The sequence below is a fragment of the Colletotrichum higginsianum genome, chromosome 6, assembly GCF_001672515.1.
Source record: "Colletotrichum higginsianum IMI 349063 chromosome 6, whole genome shotgun sequence".
Classification (NCBI taxonomy): Eukaryota; Fungi; Ascomycota; class Sordariomycetes; order Glomerellales; family Glomerellaceae; genus Colletotrichum; species Colletotrichum higginsianum.
In genome coordinates, this window is record NC_030959.1 from 2,312,500 (window position 1) to 2,330,928 (window position 18,429).

Sequence of the window (18,429 nt, forward strand, 5' to 3'; positions counted from 1 at the left end):
AGGTGATCTCTACAAATTCGACTCTATGGGTCGTCTGCCGGCGGTCACGGCGCCGAAGCACCAGTGACCGTTCGTGCTTCTGTTGAACACCTGGAGCCCGAACATGAGCCACGCAAAGCGGGCTTAGCGCAGTTTGAACTGTCCACTGACGCCCTCAAAGCTACTAATCTTGCCACTCAACGACTTGGAGTCTCCGTAGTAACGGAACCGGTACGTTCCCGGCTCCCCGTCGTTCTCCGTCTCCCATACGATCTCGACCTCGCTCGTGGCGAGTATGTCGCTCGTCCGCTTCCAGTTGAAGACCAGGCTCCAGTCATTGTCGTCCCGCACGATATCCCACTTCTTGATGGCGCCCCTGTCGATCACCAGCTTCTCCACGACAGCGTAGTTTTGCTCCAGGCGCAGGTTGTTTCGAGGATTGGCCCCGACGAACGTGGCTCGTACAACGTCGCCGATGGCGTACCTCTTTTCCACGTCCGTCTTGACGTCGCCAAATTTGCGGAACACGGGCGTTCCGTCTCGCACCACGCCGGTGATGAAACTCAAGGATCGATTGCTGTTGTCAGGTGGATACGGCCCTCCGGCATGAGAAGGAGGACCATTTGTGAATGAAGCACCGAGGGTGGGCAGGTACTCGAGAGTTCGGTTAATGTACGCATCCAACGTAAAGGGTCCGTATAGAGTCGAGGCCCCTTCATATCGTTGTATTCTACCGTTTTTGTCAGTCAAGGACGGCAAGTGGGACAACAACTGCCTACCCGTATTCCTGTTGCGTCGTGATGTAGTGCGTATAACTGTTGGCTGGCCCCCCGATCACTACCACAGGTTTCACCTCGGCGTCCTCTGCAAACAAAGACTCGGCCTTGTTCCTGACGGCATCCTTCCATCGTCGTCCTGCCATGGTAGAGGCCTCTCCCGGGCTGACGATTATGACCAACTGCCCAACTCGAAATGCCTGGATGTCCACAACGTTGGGCGTCCACTGGTACGGGTTGAAGACTTCGCCGACATCCAGCAGGATCGGTTTAGGGGAATGACATGCGACTTGACTCTGTGTGGGTGCCTTTAACAGCCCGCCAACAACTTTCCACAGGGGTGATGTATTTGACGAGTTTGAGTCGTGTTGGGTAAAGTCGAACGCACCAGGGCCATCGGATGTCCCCGCTGCGAACGAGTAGCCCAATGCCGCGGGGCAGGTTCTCACTTCTGTCCCGTTGGGTAGCTCGAATTGGAACTCCGACATGTTGTGGAAGGTATGGAACGACCTGACCCACGAACCGCGAACTCGCTGAGCGTTGGATCCCATGTCGTCAAATAGCCTCTTGGCGGCGGCATACTGCCTCTTGCCTATCTCAAAGCAGGATGCGGCTCCGTTGTCCTTCTTGCGGAAGAATGGGCCTCTGGCATGGCACTTCTGACTCTTCCCGTCGCTGCAAGTGCTCGTCTTGAAGTCGCATGGGTCGCCAGAACCATCCTCGCAGAATGCGCCCAGCACGTTGGGACTGACATCGCCCATGTTTGCCTGGGAGAAGCCAGCAACGAAGTCTTTGGCTGCATCAGGCTTCCCCCGCATGCTCTTCTCGAAAAGCCAGGCCGCTACGCCCTTGTTGTCTCCCGATATGACTGTGTTGTTGCCGAGCATGGAGGTGCCATGGGTTGGGAACCATGTCAGCACACCAATGCTTTTACCATCAGAGGCTCGCTGGAACTTCAGCAGGGTCATGTCTTTCTCAACAGACCCATCCTCCTCGGCGCTGATGTTGTACCTGGCGCGCTCTTCTTCGGGATTCGCCATGTAAGCATACAAGCTGCGGTTGATGTTGGCGCCGGTGACTTTGGTTGCCCCGATACTAATGTGCCCCGGCTCCAGGCTCTCATGGGCACGACGTATTGCCAGCAGCGTGCCGTCAACGATGGCTCGGTAGCTCTGCTTGTCGAAGCCCTTGCTTGTGATCTGGGGCAGCAGATAGTTCAGCCAGGCACCCGGACCGGAGTGAGAGTGCGTCCCGGTCAAAGCCAAGTTGTGGTGCCCGTACATGGAGTATCCGTAACCCAGCTCGGCGAGCCCGTGAAGGACGCCATACCGAACAGCCGTGTCTCCCGACTGTGTGTCCAGTACAACATAGATGAACCTGTCCTCGCGCCGGTTCACACTTCCAATAATAAAGGCGCGGGCGTACAGTCTCTGTCGGAGGCCGGTGCCAAGCTGTTTGGGATCTGCGTAACCCATCATGTTAATTTCTACGACGGGGCCAGTGATGTCGGCGCGGCCGGTGCCGACAAGGTACAAGTCATTGTGTTTGTCAACGCCGGCGCCGGCGAAGTTGCTGGGGTTTCCGGGGAACCATTTCCCGACTTCATAGGAGCTCCGGATAGGCGTGTAAAGTCCGTAGACAGCCAAAAGGGACAGACCGAGGGCGACTAAGCAAACAAGAGCTCTCCGGGAGCTTGGTGGGGTAGCTGGTTGAGCTGCTGCCGCCGGCGATGCGGGGCTCTTTTCGACGCTCCGTCCGGGTGGCATGCTGTGTGTGGAATGGAATTTCTAAGAAAACATGGATGAGAAGTGAAGTGCGGAAGATGAAGGTGAATCGAGGGACTCAGCGGTCTGTTTGTCTGGTTAGCCACACGCCATCACTCGCGAGGAGTGTGTGCCCAGGCAGGGTGCGACACGGAAGGCCCGGCCGGACCTCTCTGACCAGGGAGGGAGGGGGACGGGCGAATGACGCACGCACAGGGGAATTGTTAGTGCACGGCCGCAAGTCGACTTGTTGAACGCCAATCCGATGGCTTTCTTCACTCTAACAATCTCTACACCCTGATATCTTCCTAGAGATAGATAACGAACCCCCCCCCCCCCCGATTCTCGAGGCAAGGTCCATGAAATTGCCAACCCGGCATCAAGGCCGCGATGTTGTTCCCTGCAGCAGTGAATCGGCATTTGGGCGACTACATACAAACATCCATACTTCACGTGGGAGACTCCTCAGGTCCTGGCATCAGACACGTGCATTACAACAAAAGTAGAACTAGCAGACAGGGACTATGATCAAGAAGTAAAAGAGAAAGCACGTCGACCCAATCCACCCTCAAACCCTCAAAACGCACGCACTGGACTTCCCCGTATTCAGTCATTAAGCGTCAACCGGACTGGTGTTGCTGGAAGTCGCGGCTTCAGTAATACTTGGGGTTCTCAGGGTCAGTCAAATCGAAGATGACAGACGAGTGAGGTCGCGCGCCGCCACGGTCGCGAGTGAAGATGTTCTCAAAGTCAATCGACCTGTTGAAGCTCAGACTTCCATCCGGGAGGATATCGAGCCAGTGACCCTTGTAGTCACCCGGCGTGTTCACGATCGAGATCTGTGGTTGTAGTTGCACCGATTAGCAACTCTGTCTCAAAATAATCTTATGTTCAGATCATGGAGGGGAGGACTCACTTCCCCAGCCTGCACGAAGTACCCGGTAACCAGTAGGTTCTTCTTGTCGGGGCTGATCTTGACGTAGTGGGGACCGATGATGGGTTGTGTTTCGTTGGGGTCGTCGAGTCTCTTGACATTGTTCAGGTCCGAGATGTCGAGCGCCGCAACGTGGTTGCCCAGAGTGATGGTAAAGTAGGCAAACTTTCCGTCGTCGGTGATGTCCGAGTAGATCGCCAGTGAGTCCTTTGCTTTGGGGCCCAAGTCGTACAGCAGCTCGGCAACGCCCTGCTTGCCGGAGGAGTCGCGTCGGAAGGGGTAGATGATCCAGACCTGGCCCGGCCCGACGGCACTGCAGTGCGTAGTTTATCAGTGCACGTCTGCTCGAAGGAGATAAGAAGACACTTACGTGGCGATAGCAGCACTCTCAGGGTTGCCAGGGATGAATTTGACATCCTGAATACCCAACCCCTGAAAAGTCATGTTAGCTATCCGCACGTTCTGGATGGGTCCTCCTGGGGAAAGAGTCACTAACATCGGGAATAGTAATGGTCGAGATGATGGTCCTGTCGGACAGGTTCCACAGACGCAAAGTGCTGGCCTTCTGAATCCCCAATGTCGGCTTCAGAATGCTTAGGGGCACGACGAAGTCCGAGGTCAGAATGATGCCTTTGTTGAAGTCGACCGCAAGACCGTGCGGGCTGAACTGCTCGCCCAAGATGTTAAGCGTTCCGGCGACGTCCTCCGGCCACTCGTGAATGATGTCACCCTCAGCGTTGGTCTCGACGAGGCGGCCTGGGGAAGTGCCCACAGCACTGCCCATGTATGTGATAAAGAAGCCACTGTTTGAGTCAGAGTGTCAGCATAGCTCATACTGCGAAAACAAACCTGAAAAGGAGGACGGGCGAAGACTGGGTGGGATGGTAGGAAGAAAACGAACCCCTCTGGCTTGGCTCGGATCTCATCAACGATGGAGCTCAGAAGAGCGCGGTTAGACTTCTTGAACTTAGGCGCATAGGGGTTGGAGACGTCAAAGTAGAAGGCCGTGTCCTGGGTCTTGAGCAGAGACAGGAGGCCGCCGCCGATGAGGGTCTTCCCGTCGAGGGAGGTGCCCAAGTGGTGAGGGGAATTGCCACTCGTCGGCACATCAGTCACGCCAATGATTTGGCCGAATGTGTCCTGATATCCCAATTCTGTCAGGATAGGAAACTCAAAGCAAGATGGGAAAGGACACATCTTACGTCGTCCAGACTCGCAGTCACCAGAAAGTCCTTGTGGATATTGTCTCCAGCCCCAGTCCAGAAGTAGCCAATCTTCTTGGGCTTGATGTTGGCGCCGGCGAAAGGAGGGCTGTCGAGAGGAGGCGTGGGGACCTGAAGGACCGGGAGAGGAGGTGCGTTGGAGGCCAAAGGCTCTGTCACTCCGGGGATAGAGGGAATCAAGGGCGGCAGGCTGATGCCTAGGGGGCTTCTCTTATCCGCTGGACTATGATCGTTGGCGTTGACCGGTCCAGCTGCGACTGGAGAGAGCAGAAAGCTCGCGATGGTCACAAGGGAGGTCTTGGAGAGCATGGTGAATCTTATGGCGTGCTCACAAAGATTCAAATGAAACTGGAGAGAGTAGAGCGTTCTGAAGATACTCCAGGTAACCGATTTGCATGGTGAAGACTCCTGTTTCTTATACTCCGTCCCAGCGCGGTCCATTGCCTCATCTTCAGAAACCTCGGCGACCTTTCCGTCACTCCCACAAACCCCCTATCGCGAGGAATCACATCATGAAGCCAATAAAGTTCCTCATCCACGCCATTGACGATAAATCAGATGCCGAAAGACGACAGCGTCATCCATGGCGCACACTCCCAGCCTTCTCGAGTCGTGTAGAGCGGCAGATGGTCAAGCAAATTCTTCGCCGAGATGCTCACAAGATGTCCATCGCAATTCAGCGATCGCCCACTAACACGATCCACACTGGCATGAGTGAAGCCCGAGAAGGGATGCCCCAATGTCGTGATCCAGCTAGTCACGGAAGGTTGAGAACCCGGCGAGTGTAAGCCCATCTAAAAGCAGAATCTGTTACCTGTAGATGTCTCAGATTGGTAAAAGACGTTGCTCGTAAGGTTCCATGCGCATGGTATCAACAGTGAGGTTAGCTTCGAGACGGGAGGTGATCGGCGGCCGGAGGCCGTTGAACCAGATGCGGGCTTCTAAATAGTCCAGCTTTCTTGACAGCGGTGACCCCAAGAGAGTAATCATGTGAGATGAGAGAGTGCAGATCACTCCATCCATCACACACAGCGTAGGGTGGTTTTGATTTGATCCACAGGGACAGATGAGCTAGCTTTGGCTCTATCTCGACAGTTTGGTATGGTATCAGAACCGACGAATAAAATCACTCCAAAACTTTGAAGGCCTTGAGCTATGAATTGAACACTGTAGATGTTTGGCTGAGATTAGAAGACAAGTTTGCCTGAACAGGCAATGAAGTTGTGTCAAACTTTGACCCTGGGTTTGCATATAGGACAGGCCATGACCACGACGATCTTCGGCTTTTTGACAACGAAGGACGGGCGAAGAAGATCTTGGTCAGGCTCAATAGAAAGCCCTGGAAATATAGCGTATTCGTGCTTGACAAGGACACATGCCGTTATGAGACCCCCCACTTCGAACGGCGTGACTGGGTGGTGGTAGAAGATAGAGATGCGTGTTCGACAAGTACACATCATGCACCTTTTTGAAGTCAAAGTTTAAATAGCAAGTGTTCACTCCATTTTTTCGTCAAACATCAGAAACACCAATTTGAAGAGGTCAATAATCGGAATTCTGAGCAATAAGAAGAGAACTGTCCAAGCTGAACTCTTTCGTAGGCCGTCTTGACTATTCACGTACGGTTAACACATCATCTCCTGTCACGAGATGAACGCCCAAGCATATGTAATCAACAGTTCAAGCACTTCTTTGATGGACATGGACAGGCCCAATATCCGTGGCAAGACAAGGATTGAAAAGAGATTACGGTAGTCCATCTTGTCAAAGTAAGCTTCGAAAAAACCAGCCCACTCGGCTAGTGGGAAGGGATCGGCGGCACGCGCAGCCTCCGGACCATCCCACCCCACGCTTTCTAGAGCGATGTCGTTATTTTCGGACATATGTCGAATAGCCGGGGTCGAGACTACCGGTGAGCTCGATTCAAAGCCAACGACGGTCGATCACTTTCAGCCCATTCGCTGCGGGCTTCGAGACGGGACAGATGCTGGAGAGGTGTTTGTCCGTAGTCCCGGCCCCAGGTCCATAGAACGACCGGATGGTGAGAGCACCGCCGGACAGTTAATGTCGTCATTGCGAACCGTTGCTTCCGCAGGTGCAACCTCGACGTTGCTGGTCACCATTTCGATGGGAACACCACAGGAGATTTCGCCATCGCCAGAGAAGTTGGAGGGCTGATGGCGAACGCGTGAGGGAAGCCGTCAACCTGCGTCTAAGTAGAAGTATAAAATCATGTTCGAAGACCTACGTTGGTCATCCATCTGTCTCTGCTGTGGTCATCTCACACTCTTCGTCTCTACTCATCATCGACTGCAACCATGAGACCCCTTCAGGTTTCAGTCCTCGGCCTCTTTGCCTCTGTAGCCGGCACAACCGCCGTGCCTCAGAATGTGAAGAGAGACGCCCAGTTCAACGTCGGCCAACCCATCGACGCCAACGGCAAGGGCGGTCCGATCCTCGGTGCGTCGTCTCTCAGTCCTTCCGTTGCACTCACACACGTCGACTAACAAGACTCTTCAGGCGGCACCGACAATCAGGTCGACAGAGACAACCCCGACAACCTCGGCCAGCAGCCGACCGACAACGGCGTTGTGCCAAACTTGAAATGGAGGTTCTCGGACTCCAAGACCCGAATCCTCAACGGGGGCTGGGTGCGCGAGCAGGTCATTCAGGACCTGCCCCAGAGCCACGACATCGCAGCCGCCCAGCAGCACCTCAAGAAGGGCGCCATTCGAGAGCTACACTGGCACAAAGTCGCCGAATGGGGCATTGTATACTCCGGGAGCGTTATCATCGGGGCGGTCGGTGAGGACGGCAAGAGCCAGGTCGAAAAGCTCAACTACGGTGACATCTGGTGAGTGTTTCGGGGGGAAAAGGCACGCCCTGCTTCGTCTCTGACTCTGGCGTTAGGTACTTCCCCAAGGGGGCTGCTCACTACATCCAGGGGGTCGACGACGAGAACGAGTATCTTCTCGCCTTTGACGAGGCCGACTTCGACAAGATCGGGTGCGTAGTCTAAACCGGCGGGACGCTGAGCAGAAGACCCAGCTGACGCCTGTGACAGTACCACCTTCAACATTGTCGACTGGCTGGCCCGCACCCCGAGAGACATCCTGGCCAGGAACTTTGGAGTCGACCGCTCCGTCTTTGACAAGCTGCCGACCACGAACCCGTACATCCTCAATGGGACGGTGGCTACCACCAACGTGACAGTCAGTCCGGACCAGTATCTCTCGGGCAACAGCTCGTTCGTGTATCGCACATTCGAGCACCCGCCCGAGGTGGTCCCCGGCAACGGCGGCGAATTCAGAAAGATCGATTCGACCAACTTCCCGATTAGCAAGACGATTGCAGCCACGTTTGTCACGCTGAAGCCTGGGGGCCTACGAGAGCTGCACTGGCATCCCAATGCTGAGGAGTGGCTCTACTTTCACAAGGGGACGGCCAGGGCGACTGTCTTCATCGGAAGCACGGCGGCAAGGACCTTTGACCTAGCGGCGGGCGACACCTTCGTCGCCCCGGATAACTCGGCGTTCGTATTCGCGCAGTGTGCACTACAACCAACGATTTGTTCTAACTTGTTGCGCAGGCATTATATCGAGAATACCTCCGACACGGAGGACCTGGTATGGATCGAACTGTACAAGTCGGACAGGGTGGTAGACATTTCCCTGGCCCAATGGCTAGCTCTCACACCGCCTGAAGTTGTAGCGCAGACGCTCAAGGTCCCGGTTGAATTTGTCGGGCAGTTGAAGAAGGAGAAACAGATATTGATCTAGGTCATGGTGTGATGTATGTAATTGGTCAATGGGGCCACTTCTTCTTCTTCTTCTTCTTGACTCGGAGTTCTCTTCCATCATGGTCTAGGCCAGATGATGCTTGGTGCTGCAAATAGTTAATCAACTGATGGAAGTCAATTGCTGTGACAGAATCAACTTGTCCTCGCAATGACCAACCGCCATCACAGCTCACGGTGCGTTGACGTCCAGCGATTCATGTTTGACACTTGAACATGCAGGGCAGCAAAGGCAAATAGGCGGGGCATGAATCCAGGAGGCATGGAACCGCGACCAAGAGGAGCTCCAGTCGTTGGACGCCATACAGCAAAACAACAAAAACTCTCCGAAAGCATCCTCGGCTCCGTGCCCATCTGTTTGAGGCCAGACGAGACGGGAACGGCACAATCGGTGGTGAGATGGCAGCATGCGTATGCAGGCGACCCTGGGGGACCAGAGCGGGAAACCTTACGAGAGCGGCTAGCGGCCTTTGGCCAAGCGTATGTGCCCAGTGCAGCCAACAAGGGGGGGGGTAGTTGACGGCTGTCATCGACCGTGTCATTCTGAATCACGCGGGATCGTATGATGGGGTGCGGTTGTGCTACGGTAGATGAAGCCATTGTTGGAAGGGCGGGTTGCAGAAGTCGCCCTCCGACCTCCAACGAGCCACGGCCACCTTCGCGACTGGGGGTTCTTGGGGGATGTGGCCTCCGGTCTCATGGGATGGCCTTGGTGACGGCGACGGGCGATACGGAGGATGGCTGTCAGGTTTCTGAGAGGTATTGGGTGGTGTGAAGGGAGGCAAGAAAGACGGCGGCCGACACGACGTTGGAGGCGGAATGCGGGGAGACGTGACCAGAGAGAGAGAGAGAAAGACAGTGCTGGGCCCAGATAGCTCCAAACTTTCGAGACAAGAGTTGGTGTGTCGAGAATTGCACGCGGTCGACCGGTCGTTGCTCGCTCCTCCACTGCGGCACGGCAGGGATAGCAGCTTTACGTCACCTTAGTCTCTCCTCTCTCCAGATGTCGTATCAGACGCTGGGGACCATCCCATCCCTCCTTACCGTTGGCCAGCCAAAAAGGCTGTTAAGGTATCGGGATTCGGGATGGGTACTGGGTAGAGTAGGAGGAGGTCGCCAAGGTATGGGGACTTGGAACCGGTCGCGGGTGATGTCTCCCAGGTTCGCGCGGCGCGGGACGGCCGCAGGTACCACGGACGGCACCAGAGGAGATGGCGGCGGTTGAGCACTGATAGAGGCCGATCTGATGGCAATGCAGTCAGTTGAGACCTCGAAGATCGCCAGGGAAGTTCAGGACAATCAGCCGGTTGTTCTTGGAATTTTGTGTGTCTCGGTGGGGGCTAGCGAGGAACCGGTCCAAGATGTGCGTCGTATCCTTCGAATGGCAGCGTTGGGACCTACAGTACCAGTGTACTTACATAGTACCGGTATGTCGATGAATGCCGCGGTGAGCCCCAGAGAAAAGTTGCCTTGTAGGCCATCCCTTCCACAAGGGGACCAGGGGCCGAGAGGTCAAGTGAGCAGCTGGAGGCTTTCCGGTAGGACGGCACGCTGTGTCATCGGCAACGGTTACGCAGTTCGTGGTGGAGACGCGTCGCTGGTGCCGGGATGCTGCATTGGTCGGGAGAAGCGCAGGCGGGTGATTGGGCTGGGCTGGGCTGGCGACTCACCGATGAGGTCCTGTGTGTCCGTGAGTGTAGATGGACAGAGAGGGAGGGAGTCAGAGACGGTCGCAGAGAAACTGAGATGGACAGAAATGGACAGACAGCAAGAGGCGACGGGGCTCGCAAGGTGAACCATGGCGTGTCGCTGAAGGGACTCTGGACTCTGAACTCCGGCATATCATGACAGGGTCCTCTCGGTTGTTCCAAGGATGCAGTGCCCAAAGTACGAACACCTCACGTGGAGTATAGAAGTCGCTGCCCCGTTGTTTGTGTGTCATCGAGACCCCGTCGGTCTGCTAGAGGTTGGAGCTAATCAAGTCGGATGGACTGGCACAACAAGGCATTGCGCTGCAGAGTGAAGCTAGTTTGACTACGACAGGTCCATCTACTTACTGCACAAGGCGAATCATCGCCGGTAGTAGCATAAACTGCATGTAAACATTCATGCAACCCTCATGCTCGCTTCTGCTACCTGGTCCCCTTTTTTCCTCTTTTTTTTCTCTTAATGTTCTTTCCCTATTGATTCTGCCCATGCTTTGCTTCGTTGTGGCCGTGGGTAGGAAAATTGCCCGCCACAATGCCTACCATAGTAATCACAACTCACAAGTCACCCACACCCACATCCACATCCACATCCACCCCTCCATGCCGACCCCAATTGCATGGCCTACGGATGCCCTGTTCCCCAATTTACATAAACATATTTCCTCAGCTTTGGACCGTCTCTATGTCTTGACACCTGCAACCTTTCTTGTCTGTTGTTAGTCAGGCTTGTATCTGATCTCAACTGAACCGAGCACAATACCTTGCGACTGAAAATACCTAAAGCTCCTTGGACGACACCCCTGCATTCCGCTTGCTACCTACCACGTGCCTACTTAGGCAGGTACCTAGAGGCAGTACTCTAAACTTGGCCCCCGGTACAGCGGTACATGCGCCAAGTACGTACTCCCGCCGCTTGCTATGACCCGCCCTCCATCACCCGCGCCGGGTGGTAACTGCCCTCCCCCTAGGCCCCTACACAGCCAGCGTCCCCTCTCTGGCTCTGGGCCCGGCCTGACTTCACTGTTCCGTTCCCCTCTCCCCAAAACGAAAGGGGGCCCGCTAAAAACCACTAAGACGCCGCCTTACATCCCACCTGCACCTCCAACTCCCGTCACAGTCGCACCGCACCGCATCCCACTCTGTCTATCTCGCCTACAACGTCCCTCCTCTCCCGCCTTCTTTTTATTTTACTGTCACGTCGTTTCGAACCCTCGCCGGATTCTTGAGCATCCAAGGAACAGAAACCATCAAGCTCAAGTGTGATACGCGCCGAAATAATGAACCCTCTTCAGAAGAACAAGATTGACGTCTCGGTACGTGAACACCCACCAGCCAGCCAGCCTCTCGCTACCCAATGCCCCACCTTGGCCGTGAAGCCCACGATGGCATCGCGTCTCGCAGCACCACTTGCCCTTCCTCGCAATGACCGATCCCCCCATTCACTGACTCTATCCCCCGTCCCAGTCTCTCTCGCCCGAGGAACAGCGTCTCTTCCGCCTCTACGGCAAGCTTCCCTCTCGTTCCGACCACTTCGCCAAGCACCTGAAGGACCGCAAGTACTTCGACTCGGGCGACTATGCCATGTCCAAGGCCGGCAAGGGCGACAGCGTTGACACGGGCGCCGTCGGCTCCCAGCACCCCGTTCCCGAGGACATACCCCATCTTTCGAGCCCCGTCAACAATTCGTCCTCCTCCCTTAACGGCAACAAGCACCACGGCAGCATCCCCGGCGGTGCCCACGCCGGCAGCCCCGTGAAAGAGGCGAGCTTCCTCAACCGGGAGACCAGCGCCGAGGAGGTCGAACACAAAGACAAGGGGAACAGCTCGCCTGTCGACGGAACCGCCAAGACGGAGAGCATTCCTATCCGAAGATGAAGAGGGGGGCTATCGGGCGACCTTCCGTCCATCTAGTCTGCTCTCTTCTTCCTTCCACAATTTTCGTACGGGTGTTGTTGTAACTCCCCGGAGGCAAATTGGGTGCTTGTTGGGGCCGGACTTTTACTACGATGTTATGATGCTGTGTGTTGAATCTTTTTCGTGGGACTCCTAGGCGTTGGGACCGGGTGGGAATCAAGCACAACCGGTTGTTGAATGGAGATGAGACTCGACGTCTCTCGGCTTCTCTATGATGGATGTGGAAAGGCGGGCTGCGAGCGCCTTATCGGCGCCGCATACCGTGCATGTTCCTTTCCGCTATACGCGGCACTGCTACGAAGACTGAACCTTTCCCGTACATGTATTTTGGACTGGAGGACAAGGATGAAAGAGACGGGCACATGGAAGCAATCAAAATTGAGACTCCCTTCGTCTTAATCGTCCGCGCAATGCCCTGCCCGACTGCTGTACCTCAATCGACCTCTTCAGCCGCTTATTGGGGCGTTGCTGACGGCTGTCACATGTGACCGCACGAGACAATGTGAGGTGGCTCCCCCATGACGCATGCGGGTTTGCCATCGAACCGTTCTAGTTGCATCGATGTGCCGGCATCACATTAGCGAAACACCAGAACTCGGGGATTTCACCATGGCAAGGAGAGAGAGTGAGCCAATAGGGCGAGGACCACGACGCTCTCCACAGCATTGAGCAATGGAGCGCCCATTGGCGTGATGGGAAACCATTGTATTGATGAGCAATAAGACACATTTTTTACGTTTTTGATGCCATACGCCGTCCCATGTTCCGATATCCTTCCTCCCAGTGACCCGTCCCTCTGGATGCCCATTCTTACAGACTCAGCGCCTTGACCGCCATGTCCCTGGCGCCCTCGAAGGTCTTGTTTCCACCAATGAAGCCCGCTGCGTGGACGAAGACGCCGCCGGGGATGCCAGAGATGCCGTCCAGCTCCTCGTCTCTGAATCCGCGCCACGCCTCGGGCAGCGGCTTGCGGCTCTCGAATGAGTCCTTGGTGACGGGCACTGCCTGCACACGCCACTTGGCACCGGGCGCGGGCTTCTCGGGGTACAGGACGTACACGACCGAGGGTTTGCCCTCCTCGAGCGAGTACAGATGGTCCTTCCAGGGGGCGCTCTGGCCCTCGAGCACCAACACACGGCCCTCGGGGTCGTACTGCGTGCGCTTCTCGAAGGCGGCCTGCACGACGGCGCGGGCGGGCAGCCATGCCTTGGCGTAATAGTCAAGGTCGGCGTCGAACTCCTCGCCGATGCGGCGGCTCGCCTTGACGAAGCGCTCATCCTCGAGCTTCTGCGCCTCGGCGGGGTCCGAAGGCACCGGGTCGTTCCAGTTGGGGTTCAGGCGGCCGACGACGGAGCCGAGGGTGAAGCCGCCCTCGCTGAAGCGCTTCTCGAGACCCGCAGCAGCGACGGCCTTGGGGTCATAGACGGAAATGCCGTTGTCGTGGGCGTCCAGGGCCTCGACGAAGCTCTCGTACAGCTTTTTGTACAGCAGCTCGACCTCGGCGCTGTCCTCGGCGACAGCCTGCTCCGCGCCCTCGCTGAGCTTCTGGGCGATGATGGCCTTGCCGAAGTGCATGAAGACGAGGCCGGCGCTCGACAGCTTGGTGTTCTTGCCGGGGAAAGTGGTGGTGAAGCCGCGCTGGTGGTGGTCGTAGCGCTTCTTGCTGTCGTCGTACTCGCCACCGACGTCGACGACGGTGTGGCAGGTCTCGAGGAGCTTGGGATCGCGCGTACGGATCAGCTGGGAGTCGTGGTAGGTGGGCAGCTTGCGCAGCATGTGCACGGCCAGGGCCTCATCGGCGTGGAAGTGGCCATTGTGGGTGCCAATGATAACGGGCGACATCTTGAGTCTCTTTGCTGCGTTTTCGGCCATTCGTAAAGTTCTGGAGAAGCGGAACATGCAACCAGGGACAAGATGCAGGTTTGGGGGAGGGGAGTCGAGTAAAAAACCGGTTGTGCAGCTGATTTTCCACCTTCCTTGGGCACTTGAGGTGAAGGCGAAGAATTGGAGAGTTTTGAGATATGATAGCCGCACTCCACAATTTTCGCTAAACCCACCCTCAGGACATCGAGTTGAGCTAGCCTATAGAAACCCCCCGTGTGGCTCTATTGTTGACGCTTCCCCCAAGCTCTCACTGGTGAGAAGTGGCCAGGAACGTGCCATCGCAGCCTCGTCGTCGCCCTGCATCCGCGTGCCCGTGGAACCCCCGTGTGCAGCATCTCACTCCCCCGAACTCCTAATCAGCTCTAAATATCATCAACAACAACAGCAGCAAACCTTCTCAGCCGCCAGTGGTAGGAGATCACCGACATTCCCATTAGATCGCTTCAAACCACCGCGCCTTCCTACCGATAATCGTCAATCAATCAATGCCATTTCCAATCCGCGATTGACTGCCTCATTTCGACCATCACAAAGAACCCCTCCCCATTGCCTGCGCCCCATGCCATCCGCGATGAGCGACGCTAACGGCACCATCACGAGCCGCGAGGTCAAGGCCGAGGGCTACGACACCGACGATGCCAGGACGGTAGAGGGCAAGGCGACTTACAAGTCATGGAAGAAGAAGTACCGCAAGATGCGCATCACGTTCGACCGGAAGATGCACGACTGCGAGAACTTGCATCGTCAAGAGTCCCATGCTCTCGCAACGGCCAAGCGCATCGCCATCGAGAACGAGTGAGTCTACCTCATGTCTATCAATGAACAGCCCCTTCGACAATGACTGTGCGGCGCGTTGACACTCTTGATTTTTTTCCCATCTGTACTAGTCGCATTCTTGATTTGCTGCTGGATATGAATTCCTCAGCTCAGATCCCCCACGACAAACGATTTCACCTCGCCCAGGACACCCCTGAAGAGTCCGCGTTCCCCCCTCTTGACGCCGACGTAGAACCGAATCCCGATGAACCAACAAAGTCGTTGAAGACTCTCGTTAACGAGGTTCCGCACTACACCTACTCCCAAGCAAAGGAGCAATACCCTACTGTTGTGGCCGACATGGAGCCGTTCTCTGGCGAGCCTGATCCGCCGTCCTTCTTGACGCCTGACGACATCGATGACTACATCCACGATGTCGATAGACGCATCGACCCTGATAATCTCCTCCCGACGCTGGCTCCCGCCGCTCGCACGAACGCTCCCCTTCCGGAGACCAACCCCCATGCTCTATCTCAGAGCATCGCCATGAAAAACCCCACGAGCGTGTACAACTGGCTGCGCAAGCATGCACCTAAGACGTTCCTGCAGGATGCCGAGAATGCCGCTCCTGCTGACGACGAGGCCGTCGAGACACCCCAGACCGATGGCCGCAAGCGACGTGGCGGCGCGCACAGGGGCGAATCAACCCGCGGTGGTCGATCCCGAGGCGGAAAGCGCGCCTCTCTCGCAGCTGTGCGGGCCGAGAAAGCCGCGCAGCGAGCGGCGGAAAAGGCCGCCGCCGCCGCCGAACGGGCTGCCGCTTTGCGTCGGGATGCCGACAGCTACGATCACAGCATGGAGGACGAGGACTCGGACGGTCTCAGCTTCGCGACGCCGGCCACCGGACGTGGCAAGAGAAAGCGGGCTGGCAGGGATGAGGACGAGGGATACCGACCCAGGGGCTCGAGCAGCCGACCGACCAAGAAGAAGCGTAAGAGCGAGGGCGCCGACTTCGGAACTCCTACGGTCACCAAGAGGGGCCGTAAGAGCGAGGCTACGCGCGATAGAGACGACTAATGGCTGCATGTGCTTGGCCGACGGATACATGTGTATCTTGTGGCGAGAGGCCCGGTGTGCACGGCTGAGAAAGAACTCAGCCTGACCGCTTTTTCTTCTTCTAGACTTGTACAGTACATCATACAATGATGGTGGTTTCCTTTTTTCTCCTTTTTTCGAATGGCAGGGGGCTTACGAGCATGTACGTAGGTGAGAGAGTCTGGGACAGAGCTCACGGAAACGGCGCAACGGAGATTCTTCAGATTCAGATTCGGAAGGGGTAAAAACTAGGGACAAGCAATGACGCACTTTTCTTTTTCGCCTGCCCACATTGCAAGATGTTCTTTTCGATCGTGTCATCGAGGGCCCTCTTCTCTTTCACGTGGGTAGATTTAGCTTTTGATATTTATCATTGAGCTGGCGGCTCGCATTCACAGGTGGCCCCCATTTCCAAAGTCTGTTGCTTTTTTCTCACAGCTCTGTCCGTCTGCCCCCCACCGCCCTTTTTTTTTTTTTGTCTTTTTTTGACAGATGTGGTACCGGGACGGTTGTGTGTGATATCAAGTTAACTAAAAGAAATCCGGAAGAGAAGACACCAAAAAGATGAGGTAGAAACAGAGATATGTACGGTCATGCTGCTGCCGCCGCCATCACCGCGCCCGCTGTTGCTGCCGCATTGTAAATGCCAAAAAAATGTTAAGAAAATGGGAAAGATCGCGATCCCATAGATACAGCGGTGCTCTCAAACAATCCATTGGACCTCTCCATATTCTACCGTCGTTTTGGTTTTTCTACATTTCAGGGGGCTGTCTATCCTGGTAGGAAGGCCGAATCCTACAGCCCCAGTGTGTTGGTATGTGTGTTGGGTATGTTTTCGCTCTCGATGCGATTAGGCAAAATGGAGGTGGGGGAGAGAGAACAACACTCTACAACTTCTCCTTGAGAATATTCTTCATGCGGCGCTCGACGGCGTTGAGGTACTCGTTGGTGGTGACGTAGTCCTCGCGGGCGGACTTGCCGCAGGCGAGGGCAAGGTCCTTGGTCATGATGCCGTCGACGTCGACGGTGTCGATGCAGGCCTTCTCGAGGGACTCGGCGAAAGCGACGACCTCGGGAGTGTTGTCAAGCTTGCCGCGCTGGATAAGACCGCGGGTCCAGGCGAAGATGGAGGCGATGGGGTTGGTCGACGTCTCCTTGCCCTTCTGGTGCTCGCGGAAGTGGCGCGTGACGGTGCCGTGGGCGGCCTCGGACTCGAAGGTCTTGCCATCGGGGGTGATGAGAACCGAGGTCATGAGGCCGAGGGAGCCGAAGCCCTGGGCGACAATGTCGGACTGGACGTCGCCGTCGTAGTCTGGCGCGTCGTGTAAGTCGTGACTTCTCGAGCAATGAAATGCAGGGAAAGGAGGGGGTGTGACTCACTCTTGAGAGCCATGATGTAGCCACCAGAGCTCTTGATCATCTGCGCAACCATGTCGTCAATGAGGCGGTGCTCGTACCAGATGCCGGCGGCCTCGAACTCGGCCTTGTACTGGGCCTCGTAGAGGTCCTGGAAGATGTCCTTGAAGCGGCCATCGTACTTCTTGAGGATGGTGTTCTTGGTGCTCATGTACAGGGGCAGCTTCTTGGTAAGGGCCAGCTTGAAGGAGGCATGGGCGAAGCCGGTGATGGACTCGTCCGTGTTGTACTGGGTCTGAGCGACGCCGCCGCCCTCCTTGAACTTGTAGACCTCGATCTCCTGGGGCTCGCCACCCTCAGGGGTGTAGACCATCTTGAGGGTGCCGGGACCGGGGAGAACGGCATCCTTGGCGCGGTACTGGTCGCCGAAGGCGTGGCGGCCGATGATGATGGGCTTCTTCCAGCCGGGCACCAGGCGCGGAATACGGGGGATGACGATGGGCTCGCGGAAGACGGTGCCGCCGAGGTGGTTGCGAATGGTACCGTTGGGCGAGAGCCACACTATCGTGAAGGGAAGGAAAAGCCATTGAGTCAGTCTAGTTCTTGTTGTCTTTTGGGAGGAGGGCCGGTTGCAGCTCTAAGGGGGAAAGAGGCTGGGATCTAATGACAGCAACAATGCAAAGCTCACGGAGGAAGCTTGATGCAGGGTTCGGTGCCCGCTTCCCGAAGTGCGGGGTGAGATGAGACAGGATTGTTCAAAGCCGTGAAAAGAAAAGGGGGGATTACAGGTATTGTACCACGCGACAGAACCCCTAAGCGGATGGTGAGAAAAGTAGTGAAAACTTACTCTGCTTGAGCTTGAACTCCTCAACACGGGCCTCATCGGGGGTGATGGTAGCGCACTTGACACCGACCGAGTACTTCTTGATGGCCTCGGCGGCGTCGAGGGTAACCTTGTCGTTGGTCTCGTCGCGGTAGGGCAGGCCAAGGTCGTAGTACTTGAGGTCGATGTCGAGGTAGGGGTGGATGAACTTGTCCTTGATGGTCTGCCAGATGATGCGGGTCATCTCGTCGCCGTCGAGCTCGACGACGGGGTTCTTGACCTTGATCTTCTGGACGGCGGAGGCCATGGTGCGGGCAGCGATGAAGGACGCGGGGGCGGCGGAGAAGCTGGACTGGGGGACGACGAAGGACGGCCGGAGAGCGAAAGTCGCGGGACGGCGGAGGAAACGAGCAGCGTTCAT

At 56.3% G+C, this 18,429-nt stretch overlaps 9 protein-coding genes across 9 annotated transcripts; 3 read left to right on the top strand and 6 right to left on the bottom strand.

The window, feature by feature from the left end:
- Window positions 1–123: 123 nt before the first annotated feature.
- Window positions 124–2,521, bottom strand: CH63R_09095 (Neutral/alkaline non-lysosomal ceramidase; the record flags this gene model as incomplete). Its single annotated transcript, XM_018304069.1, has 2 exons — window positions 124–709; window positions 759–2,521. The coding sequence occupies 2 exons, from the start codon at window positions 2,519–2,521 to the stop codon at window positions 124–126; spliced, it is 2,349 nt and encodes a 782-aa protein (XP_018156092.1).
- A 650-nt stretch (window positions 2,522–3,171) lies between these two features.
- CH63R_09096 (Selenium binding protein) lies at window positions 3,172–4,984 on the bottom strand (the record flags this gene model as incomplete). The annotated part of the gene is made up of 6 exons (XM_018304070.1): window positions 3,172–3,357; window positions 3,435–3,765; window positions 3,823–3,884; window positions 3,949–4,255; window positions 4,354–4,592; window positions 4,655–4,984. The coding sequence occupies 6 exons, from the start codon at window positions 4,982–4,984 to the stop codon at window positions 3,172–3,174; spliced, it is 1,455 nt and encodes a 484-aa protein (XP_018156093.1).
- Window positions 4,985–6,993: 2,009 nt separating this feature from the next.
- Window positions 6,994–8,454, top strand: CH63R_09097 (Oxalate decarboxylase; the record flags this gene model as incomplete). The annotated part of the gene is made up of 5 exons (XM_018304071.1): window positions 6,994–7,135; window positions 7,196–7,529; window positions 7,586–7,681; window positions 7,740–8,207; window positions 8,265–8,454. The coding sequence occupies 5 exons, from the start codon at window positions 6,994–6,996 to the stop codon at window positions 8,452–8,454; spliced, it is 1,230 nt and encodes a 409-aa protein (XP_018156094.1).
- A 25-nt stretch (window positions 8,455–8,479) lies between these two features.
- Window positions 8,480–9,071, bottom strand: CH63R_09098 (uncharacterized protein; the record flags this gene model as incomplete). The annotated part of the gene is made up of 2 exons (XM_018304072.1): window positions 8,480–8,595; window positions 8,648–9,071. 2 exons carry the CDS (start codon window positions 9,069–9,071, stop codon window positions 8,480–8,482), a joined length of 540 nt encoding a protein of 179 aa, XP_018156095.1.
- A 144-nt stretch (window positions 9,072–9,215) lies between these two features.
- On the bottom strand, window positions 9,216–10,271 carry CH63R_09099 (uncharacterized protein; the record flags this gene model as incomplete). Its single annotated transcript, XM_018304073.1, has 4 exons — window positions 9,216–9,419; window positions 9,516–9,714; window positions 9,890–10,082; window positions 10,142–10,271. 4 exons carry the CDS (start codon window positions 10,269–10,271, stop codon window positions 9,216–9,218), a joined length of 726 nt encoding a protein of 241 aa, XP_018156096.1.
- Window positions 10,272–11,457: 1,186 nt separating this feature from the next.
- On the top strand, window positions 11,458–12,055 carry CH63R_09100 (Camp-regulated phosphoprotein family protein; the record flags this gene model as incomplete). Its single annotated transcript, XM_018304074.1, has 2 exons — window positions 11,458–11,493; window positions 11,645–12,055. The coding sequence occupies 2 exons, from the start codon at window positions 11,458–11,460 to the stop codon at window positions 12,053–12,055; spliced, it is 447 nt and encodes a 148-aa protein (XP_018156097.1).
- Window positions 12,056–12,904: 849 nt separating this feature from the next.
- On the bottom strand, window positions 12,905–13,966 carry CH63R_09101 (Myg1 protein; the record flags this gene model as incomplete). Its single annotated transcript, XM_018304075.1, has 1 exon — window positions 12,905–13,966. The coding sequence occupies one exon, from the start codon at window positions 13,964–13,966 to the stop codon at window positions 12,905–12,907; it is 1,062 nt and encodes a 353-aa protein (XP_018156098.1).
- Window positions 13,967–14,537: 571 nt separating this feature from the next.
- Window positions 14,538–15,811, top strand: CH63R_09102 (uncharacterized protein; the record flags this gene model as incomplete). The annotated part of the gene is made up of 2 exons (XM_018304076.1): window positions 14,538–14,773; window positions 14,866–15,811. 2 exons carry the CDS (start codon window positions 14,538–14,540, stop codon window positions 15,809–15,811), a joined length of 1,182 nt encoding a protein of 393 aa, XP_018156099.1.
- Window positions 15,812–16,716: 905 nt separating this feature from the next.
- On the bottom strand, window positions 16,717–18,429 carry CH63R_09103 (Isocitrate dehydrogenase [NADP]; the record flags this gene model as incomplete). The annotated part of the gene is made up of 3 exons (XM_018304077.1): window positions 16,717–17,141; window positions 17,210–17,746; window positions 18,033–18,429. 3 exons carry the CDS (start codon window positions 18,427–18,429, stop codon window positions 16,717–16,719), a joined length of 1,359 nt encoding a protein of 452 aa, XP_018156100.1.